Source organism: Vigna unguiculata, chromosome 3 (assembly GCF_037176805.1).
Source record: "Vigna unguiculata cultivar grain cowpea cultivar isolate G323 ecotype 2 chromosome 3, ASM3717680v1, whole genome shotgun sequence".
NCBI lineage: Eukaryota > Viridiplantae > Streptophyta > Magnoliopsida > Fabales > Fabaceae > Vigna > Vigna unguiculata.
In genome coordinates, this window is record NC_140794.1 from 27,292,304 (window position 1) to 27,302,431 (window position 10,128).

General features: G+C 29.2%; 1 protein-coding gene across 1 annotated transcript; it reads left to right on the top strand.

Annotated features, from left to right (window-relative positions):
- Nucleotides 1-2,265: 2,265 nt before the first annotated feature.
- Nucleotides 2,266-3,867, top strand: LOC114176795 (uncharacterized). Its single transcript, XM_028061956.2, has 2 exons — nucleotides 2,266-2,736; nucleotides 3,352-3,867. Exons 1-2 carry the CDS (start codon nucleotides 2,352-2,354, stop codon nucleotides 3,471-3,473), a joined length of 507 nt encoding a protein of 168 aa, XP_027917757.1. The 5' UTR covers nucleotides 2,266-2,351; the 3' UTR covers nucleotides 3,474-3,867.
- The last annotated feature ends 6,261 nt before the right edge of the window (nucleotides 3,868-10,128 follow it).

Below are 10,128 nucleotides of genomic sequence, written 5' to 3' on the forward strand. Positions count from 1 at the left end.
AAGTCCAAATCCTTCGACTTTTGTATTTGAAAATGAAAGACTCTCGAATTAATAGTATGACTTTATATTTTTTTATTTAAGTTAGTTTTTTATAAATATTTTTATTTTTAAAAATATCTTTTAACTCTAAAAATTAATTACTATTTTAAATTATAGAAAACCAGAATTGAGATATTGTAAATATTTTATATTTTATATTATTTTATAGTTTGTTATATATATATATATATATATATATATATATATATATATATATTATATCAATAAATAAAATATATAATATATATATTTCTTATATCTATTATATATTTTATTTTTTTAAGGATTTATGAGAATTCTCAACATCCATAATATCATCTTCTATTATTATATGATTTATAAGATTTTATAGTATAATATAATTTTTTAAATTTCATTAAGTTCGTATCTCCTTAAAAATTTAGATTTTCCAAATTTTAAAGTTCAATGTATAAAATATTTAACAAAATAATTTTAAATGGATAAGAGCTAAAGAAAAATAACAGTTTAGAATATTTTTTTTCCACCCGTATCCTCGTAACCTAACTATTTCTCTCAATTACTCAAAAGCCATTACACAAATATTTCAGTTAAACAGTGAATATTTCGGTAAATTTTAGAAAGGTAAGTAATAAACATACTATAAAGATTTAAAAAAAAATATATCAAATATAGTTACTTCATCCTTTACTTAAAAATTTTAATGGTTTTTTAAAATAAAAATATAATTCATCACTACAAGAAAATTCTCAATTAGAAAATAATTTTAGAAAATAAAAATAATTAGTCTATAGTAACCAATTTAGATATCAATTTAAAAAATTAAAAATTATTGATTATTAAAATAGTCACCACCATTAAATAGAAAATTATAATTGATCATTAAATTTGTCACTAATTAATCAGAGACTAATTTATAAATTAATTTATTTTGGTAACCAAGACATAAGTAACTAATTTTTAGTTACCAATTTCTTATGGTAGCCAAAGTCATTATAGCTAATTTTGATATTAAAAATCAATGTAGTGACTAATTATAATTTGTTATCCATAATAGTAATATTTTAATAACAAATAATTTTTAGTTTTATAAATTGATATTCAAATTTTTTTACTATAGTTATTAATAATTATTGATAACTAATTTTAAATACATGACCAATTATATTTTTTTATTCATAATAGTAATTATTTCATTAATAAATAATTTTAATTTTTTAAATTAATATCTAAATTAATCATTATTATTATTATTAATTATTGATTACTATTTAAAATTTTTCTTGTAGTAAATCATATTAAAAATAAAATATTCATTTTAAATTACTCATAAATATATTAATACATGTGTATGTCACTTATGTTTTTAACATTTTTTCAAAAGGTGAAAAATTAAAACAATTTATAATTATTTTAGGCGAGTTTTAAATATTTAAATACAACACCATCATTATACATTTAAAAATTTAAGAGTTGTGAAATATCTAAAAGGCTGTTTAATTATTCTCAGTTTTTTTATAAAAATACATGTTAAACTTGACAAATGTATTTTTTCTCCAATAGCGTAAGATTTATCACATATATTTAAAACATAGAATCATTCAAATTATTTTAAAAATATTTACAAAAAATTAAATAAAAATACACTTAAATACATAAATTTTCTATAAAAGGAAAGAAAAAGTTAAATAAATATAATTAGCGGACAACTTGTAGCCATGCATGATACAGATTCTCATCTGTTTGTTAGTTACAAAAAGGAAAATCTCGTTTAAATTAAATGCAAATATTAATTTAAATATTTGTTTTTATCTGAGAAAAAAGAAATCCTATTTGCAATCTAAATATCTTAATAGAGAATATGGTCATAATTTTTGAGGTTCGGTAATCGAAAAATCTAGATCTATAGAGTACAGACTGTATACATTATATTATATTTTTTTAATATAAAACGCTTTACAGACAAGATTATTTGGCAAAAACGATTTCCTTTTACACAAAATACCAAATCAACAACTGTAACTTTTTTTCTAAAATAGCCCTTAATTTATATTCAGCAAATTCATTCTGAAAAAAGAATTAATATAGACATTATATTTCCAAATATTCGAAAACAAAATTTTCCAAATTCAAAAACATTCTTCTTCAGTCACTGATTCATTGACATTACTGTTTTTTGAATTATTTGTTCCAAACACTTTCAGTTTGATAACAAAATAAAAACAAACAAGCCGTCAAATTAGAATAAAATAAATCGAATAGAAGAGAGGCATCAACTATAATTACGTTGGCAGCAACCACAACCAATAGAAACTTTTCCCCACCACTCAACCATGTCTCGGCGTACTCAGGCGCCGCCGCCGCCGCCGCCGCGGCCACTTTATAAGCAGCAGTCGTGGTCGCCGGACACGATTCGGGACGAGGCGTGGCAACGGCGAAAGGACAACCACAACATGAGCCGTGAGAACTGGCGGCGCCTCCGGCCGAGCAAGAGCCTGTCGGAGGACGACATGGAAGAACTGAAGGCGTGCATCGACCTAGGGTTTGGATTCAGTTCGGTCGAAATTGATCCGAAACTGTCGGATACCATCCCCGCTTTGGAGCTATACCTTGCTGTAAATAAACAGTACAACCACCACAGCATCTCTAGGTCCTCCTCTTCGTCTTCCCTCGTCTCCGACAGCGATATTTCGAGCCCCACCACCATTTTCGATGCAGGTAATTCCCCTCTTCGTAAATTCATTTTAACTAGCTTTTCTTCTTGATTCAATCATTTTGTCATCACAATTGCTTGTCATTCTACAAATTTAATTCGTAACAGTTTTTCATTCTACAAATTTATTGATCGCTTTTTTATGGCTGATTCTCGTTAGAAATTTGATTGATTAATCGTCTTTTTACTGTTAACCAGACTTGAACTTCAAATAATGTTTAAGTAGACTAAGGGGGTTGAGTTGGGTATCACTAACCGATGACAATTTCTTAAATTTAAATTTGTTCGAGTAGTCATCATTCGTAGTCTCATTTTTCTTTTTTGTATGAATGTGTGTTTGATTGCAGCTACAATTTCATTCAATGGACAATTTTTTTCTTTCTTTCAGAAAATTCCTTAGAGATTAGAAGTTTGTTTATCATAAAATTGGGTTTAAACAAAAGTTCTACATTGTAACCCATATTATGGTTTTCTACTGATTCTCATTTGTGAGGAAAAAAATGCCATTAATGCGGTTGTTTCGTAAAATTAGGAATGAATAAAAATTCTGGCAGTTTTGTCGGGGAAAAAGATTACACAAATTTGATTTTTAGGTTTTTGCTGCGTTGGTTATTGTGTAGGGGATGATTTGGCTGTGAAGAAGACTCGGTTGAAGCAATGGGCGCAGGTTGTTGCATGTGCTGTGAGGGAATCTTCTTCGTCTTCATCTTCGGGTTCATACCCTTCCGACCAGGTTAATTAGGAGCTGAATACCTGAAGCCTGCAGGAACAACACAAGACCAGTGTGAATTAAATTGGACTCTAATTTGTTCATAGATAGTCTTTGGTGGTTTCTTTCAAGATTTTGAATGCTAATGTTAATTGCTTGTATTTGGTATTTTGTTTTTTGCTAATGTAATTGTAGCATGGATGAGCTAATATGCATTCTCAGACTCTAAACATCAGTTGTTTTTAATTTGGGTTCTTTAGGAGATGGCTAGATATCCGTGAGGTTGAATTTAGGTTGATTGACTGGTTGGTGATTCTTTTCAATGTTTTCTGGTTCTGTTGTTGTGGTATCCTTCAGGTCCAATAGATCAGACACCAATTCTTTTCAGTATAAATATTTTTAATAAACGTTGAAGTGTTTTATTGTCCATCTAGTTCCTGTTTTTTCTTCCTGTTTTTTCTTCTGTTGGTGTTCTTATTGTTTGGATAGTTTCATGGTTGCTCACTGGAATCACTAATTGGTTGCATAACAGAGGAAAGGAAAATAGACAGCTCTTTCTTTTTTCCTCTTATCAGGAACCAAGAATAAGATGACACTTTTTCACCCTTAATTGCTTCTTACATCTTTCAAAAATTTTACCATTTCTGAAAATGGTCATATGACATATTAAAAAGTTTCTTTTTTACATATTTTGAAAGTATTCTGGGAAAGAAAAATATTGCAGAATGATGATTATAAAATGCCATGAAATATATCATCCAAATTAAATTTATATGCAAGTCAGATTGATGAGTCTGAAATATTCTATATAAAAAGATTTATTAACACCAAATAAAGTTTGTATAGAAATTTAAAATCTATTTTGAAATATTCTTTTTAGAACTATAGAAATTAAAACTTTTCATAAATTTTTTGTTTTAGTTTTTTCGAAAAAAATTTCTGGAAAATAGTATCATCCGACAAGGTAGAGCAGCGGGTGGGAAAAAATTCACCCGTTATTGGTTGGGTTCCAGTTTAAAAACCACCCACTAGTATATGTGGATATATTAAAAAGAATTAAAAAGAAAATTATAAGAAAAGGAAGAAACCCAAAAAAAAGAGGAAGGTGCATACTAGGGTGGGTTAAGAGTGCATGGGTCGTAAAATGTCATATTCTTTCCTCGGTAAGATTTCATTTTCCATATAAAAAGGGGAAGCGAAAGATAATCATAATTATGATTCTAATATTGATTTTAGCGATCAATCACAAATATTATCTCATATTCATAAATATATTGTATAAACTGAGTGCGAAAGCGTACCTGAATTTGATATAATGATAATACCTAATGGAGATAGAGAGAAAAGAACGGGAATAGAAACATACGTTCTAATTAGGTTAATTACTTTAAGATTTAGTATTTCTAATTTGGCCCCTCATCAAATTAGAAATAATTTTATGGTCTCTACACAATTTTTATTTTCATGACATATGCCTTTAGCCAAAACATTAATTTAATCAGATCACTTTATTATTTGGCTTAAATAAATAATGGCTCTAACACATTTAATTATGTATCATATATAAGTGTGACCCAAAATTGCCAACAGGAAGTCGTGTCGCAGTGGTTGATAGCCTAAACTAGGTGTCACGCACGATGATAGCTGGTGGCGCTTTCGGTTACAGGTGGTGGAAGCAGAATAACACTAGAGTCCAGCGTTGGTGATACCGATGAGGTAGTCGACCAATGAGGATGTTGGCTCTGATGAGATGAGGTGAATGAGTGAGGGATTCAAGTAATTTTTCAAGTGAGGCCTTAAGATGAGAAGTAGGAGAAGCAACTATTTTTTTGAATGAGGAGTGAGTTATTCAAATAAGCATCGAAAACCTAATTTTTGATTAAGTCAAGACTCATGAATAATAAATTTTTTTTTTATTTTTAACAAGTAAAATATATCCGTGGGTACGAGTAGTATCATACCCAATCTCGTCTCGTTAATAAGCGGATACTAAAATATCGATTATCCATTACCCATGCGTTGGGGCGATACTTCCCTATGATAAGGGGGAGCCATGGCTCCCCCAAAGTTTTCACATTTTATTTTTTATTTTTATTTTAAATTTTAAAATTATATTTATATATTATTTATATTAAGTTTAAAGAAGTTTTCTTAAAACCTGTAAAACCACGCACTGCTCTATGTAATTTATTTTTCTTCTTTCTTTGGTTTTTCTCTCCCATACCTTCATTTCTTTCTCACCTCTCCCTTTGTATCTCAATTTTCACCCTTCATTGCTCATCATTGTCAAAATCAAATTGCATAAATTGAGGAGTTAAGGAATATTTTGAACTAAACAATTTCTTCTTTTGAGTTAGTTCATTTTCTACTCTTGTATGTTGCTTTATACACTCTAGGCAGATTTCTATTTGTGAGAGATCATAAAAGCATGGTCTAATTGTTGATCAAACTTTTATTTGTGTAGATAGAGCTATTTTATACTTTGAAGCTATGTAAGGGAAAAGCGGTATTAAGAATCTACTTTAAGGTAAGGGAAACTAATCATTAGAAGTTGTTACTTTTCTTGAAACATTGAGTTTTGGTTTTGAAATTTAATTTAGGGAGTTGAGAAATGTGACGTCCTTTTTGTGGAAAAACATGACATTAAGGTGTCTCAATTTGGGGCTTCTTATGTAACAAGGCAACAATGCTCTCGTCACCAAAAGGTTCTTATTACAATGGAGCATTATTTGAGAGTTGAAATATTCTTTATTACAATTGATAAGTAATTACAAGAGTTAAATTGTAGATTTAATGAGCAAGCAATGAAGTTATTGATTATAATCTTTGTGCTGGTTCATAAAGATGCTTATAAAACTTTTAATATTCATCAAATTTGCATTCTTCCATGGATTTCTATGAGCAAGAGAAGATTAATTTGTATTTTTAACTTTTGCATTTTCAACTTCAACGTCTCATTATTGATGCTCGTCAAGATTCAAATTTGAAACTTTTATCAACAATGCATCAATTTTTTACATGTTTGACAACAGCAAAAAAGTCAGAACTTCACTACTTCGTTGATAGATTACTCTGCCTTATCATTGACTCTTCCAATTTCTACAGCTAGAACTAAAGATCTTTTTTTGCAATGAAAATAATCAAGAGGAAGTTGAGAAATAAGAGGACACTGAATTTTTAGGAAGTAGTATGATAGTTTATATGGAAAGGGATAGTGCAACAAACTTTAGTTCTAATTAAATTATGGTTAAATTACACATTTGGTCCCTTTTTTTGTTCAGTTTTGTCAATTTAATCTTAATATTTTTTTTGTTCAATTAGGTCTTAATATTCGTCAATTTTGTTTAATTTGATCATTTTTTTGCTAACTTCGTTTAAATGATTAACGATAATGAACATTGACTTCGTGTTTTTTTTTGGTTTTTTTTTTTAATTTTTTTAATTTCTGAAAAAAATGTCCACGTGTCAACCCAACTGCATTTCACGTGTTAGAATTAATGTTTTATATGCAATTTGGTCCCTATATTTGTTATTTTTTGTTCAATTTAGTCCCATTTTTTTAAGATGGAACAATTTATTCCCTCTTTAAATTGAGACCAAATTTAATTTATATATGAATGTTATAATGTTTTTATTAAAATTCACATTTTTGTTAAATATTTTTGGTTTAGAACTACAATTAGTTTAAAATTAGAGCGACAATTTTAAGGTTGAGGACTCATATTATTGATCTAAAATTTTAAACTAATTGTAACCTTAAACCAAAAATATTTAATGAAAATTTGTATTTTAATAAAACCATCATTGTAACATTTATATAAAAATTAAATATGATCTCAATTTGGAGAATGACAAAATTGCTCCATTTTAAAAAAAAATGGGACTAAATTAAACAAAATAATGAATATAAGGACCAAATTGAATATAAAATATTGACTTTGACACATGATACGTTGGGATAACACATGGACATTTTTTCAAAAATAAAAAAAATATAAAAAATTAAAAGAAATTAAAAAAAAAAGGTCATAAAGTGACACGTGGCGGTCACGGTTCATTACCGTTAATTATTTTTAAATAGTTAGCAAAAAATGATCAAATTGAACAAAATTGACAAAGATTAGGACATGATTGAACAAAAAAAAAAGTATTACGACTAAATTGACAAATTTGAACAAAAATAAGGACCAAACATGTAATTTAACCTTTCAATTATTGAAGATTTCAAGTCATTGAAAGAGCATAATGTAACACTTTTGACTAAAGGTAACTTTTGCTTCTTTTTTTTCATATATATTATTTTGATGATAAACTTTATGTAACACTTTTGACAAGTCTATAACTTATCTTGGAGATTACTTCCACTACGTCAATTTATTTCATGCTTGGTAATCTCTGACATTTAATGATAGTTTTTTAATTTCTCTACTATTGTGTATGCTTGTTTTGAGTAGAGAAATTAAAGACTTTTTTCTTAATTAGAAAAAATAATTTATATATAAAAAAATCTAATTTGACACCCTTGAATTTTTTGTCCAAGTTTTGCACACGGGCATCTATTACCCGCAGGTATCAACTATCCGCAGATACTCGTGAGCACGGGTATTTTTGTTATCCCTATGCCCAAATCTCTCGTATTTGGAAGATTTGGAGTCACATCCTTGCACTAAGTGTGGAAAACTGGTTATTCGGATATGCTACTAGAATTGCACGTAAGAATGAATTACTTTTATTGACAATTATATTGGCTTAAATAAACATATTGTAACAATAAATACAATTTACTTAGCACAAACATAGGCCAATGGTAATCGAACAACAAAAACAAACTCAGCTAAATAATTCCTAAGACTAGGACTTCTAGGTAGCCACCAAGATATTATTTAAAATAGAAATTGCAACAAAACTCCTTCACTTCCTCCCTTAAACTAAATGCTATGAAGCAATTAGTTTATATCATCAATATCACATGCTCCTAGTAGTTTTAGAACTTTTGAAAAACATCAACCTTCAACTGTATAGTCATTATATCAACCACTTGCTCTAAAATTTTTGCAATGAATTAATTTAATTATACTCCCTTTAGTAAGACTTCTTAGGAAATGAAACCTCACATCAATATGCTTACTTTGATCGTGCATGACAAGATTTTCAAACAACTTAATGGTAACACACACCAATTGTGTAATCCTAGTAAGAATGCCCCAATTCCTATAAAATTCTCCTCATCCATACTCCTTAACAAGCATAAAGAGTAGTCGATACAAATTCTGCTTTTGTGGTTGATAAAGTCACAATCAGTTGTTTCTTTGAACACCATGATACAACACCTGAACTCAGTAAAAACAACACACCATTTCCTCTTAACCTATAATAAATTCCATAATTCACAATTCCTTTTTGATATCGTAGTGCTATTTTAGTTGCTTGGAGATGAATATCCATTGGTTTTGCCATATATCTACTTGTGAGGTAGGTGACAAACATCATGTCAGGAACTATTGGGCTACATGCTGCATTACTTTCTGGCATATCGAACCTCCTTAGTACCTCTGATGTCTATTCTCTTTGACATATATATAAATGTCATCCAACCTTTGCAAAACCTCAATCCCAAGAAAAAACCTCATATTCACAAAATTAGACATATCAAATTTCACTTAACATAGAGGTTTTAAATTTAGACATCATAACCTCATCATTACAAGTGAAAATTAAATCATCAACATAAACACTTATAATGATAACTTTTCCTTCTTGGTTTTTCTTGATGAATAAAGTTTGCTTGTTATCACATCACTAAAATCCTTCACTAGTGAAATGGGATTCAATTCGACTAAACCAAGATCGTGAGCCTAGTTTAATCCATACAAGGCTTTATGCATCTTGTAAACCAAATGCTCGTTGCCCTTCCTTTCATACCCTCTTGGTCGCTCTACTTAGACATCTTCATTTAATTCACCATGAAGAAAGGTTGACTTAACATCTAGCTGGAAAATTGTCAACTTTTATGACCAGCAAAAGCAATAATCATTCTCACTGTATTCATCCTTGCCACTAGTGCATAAACCCTTGTGAAATCAACTCCATGCTTTTGAGAATATCCTTTAGCTATCAACATAGCCTTATAATTATCAATCCTTCCATTTTTGTTACTTTTGGTTTTGTAAACCCATTTCACTTTGATGTTTTTGGCCTCAACGGGTAGTTCATTGATGGATTTGATTTCGTCATCCATAATCAATCTCCAATTAGGACTCTTTACAACTTCTTCAAAACACAAGGGATCATTTGACACCATTAAGGCCATGTGAATCTCATCCTCATAGAAACATTCACAACTAACATAATCATTCATCCATTTACGAGGTTGCCTGTCTCTAGATTGCCTTTATTTGTTTTAAGATTAATTAGACATTCCATATCCACTTTTAGACAGATCTTTATACTTGGATCTGTAGCATGGACCTTTAGAAAGTTGGCAAGATCCAAGTTGTGGTTTAAATACTCTTGAAGGTTGCAATTGAATCTGTTGTTGTCTAGAGAAGGAAGATCTACCTATAAAAGACTATATGATGCTCAAGTCAATAAGAGAGCTTTAGGATCTATATGATTATAAAGTAACAAGTATGAATTATGTATCCTCCCTTGATGAAGGATTGACCCCAACCAAGGATGGAGGCACATG

Bases quoted from the DNA above. Each gene is read 5' to 3' on its own strand.
- LOC114176795 (XM_028061956.2), top strand. From the start codon at position 2,352: ATGTCTCGGCGTACTCAGGCGCCGCCGCCGCCGCCGCCGCGGCCACTT. The intron at 2,737-3,351 runs GTAATTCCCCTC...GTTATTGTGTAG, and splicing joins CACCACCATTTTCGATGCAG to GGGATGATTTGGCTGTGAAG.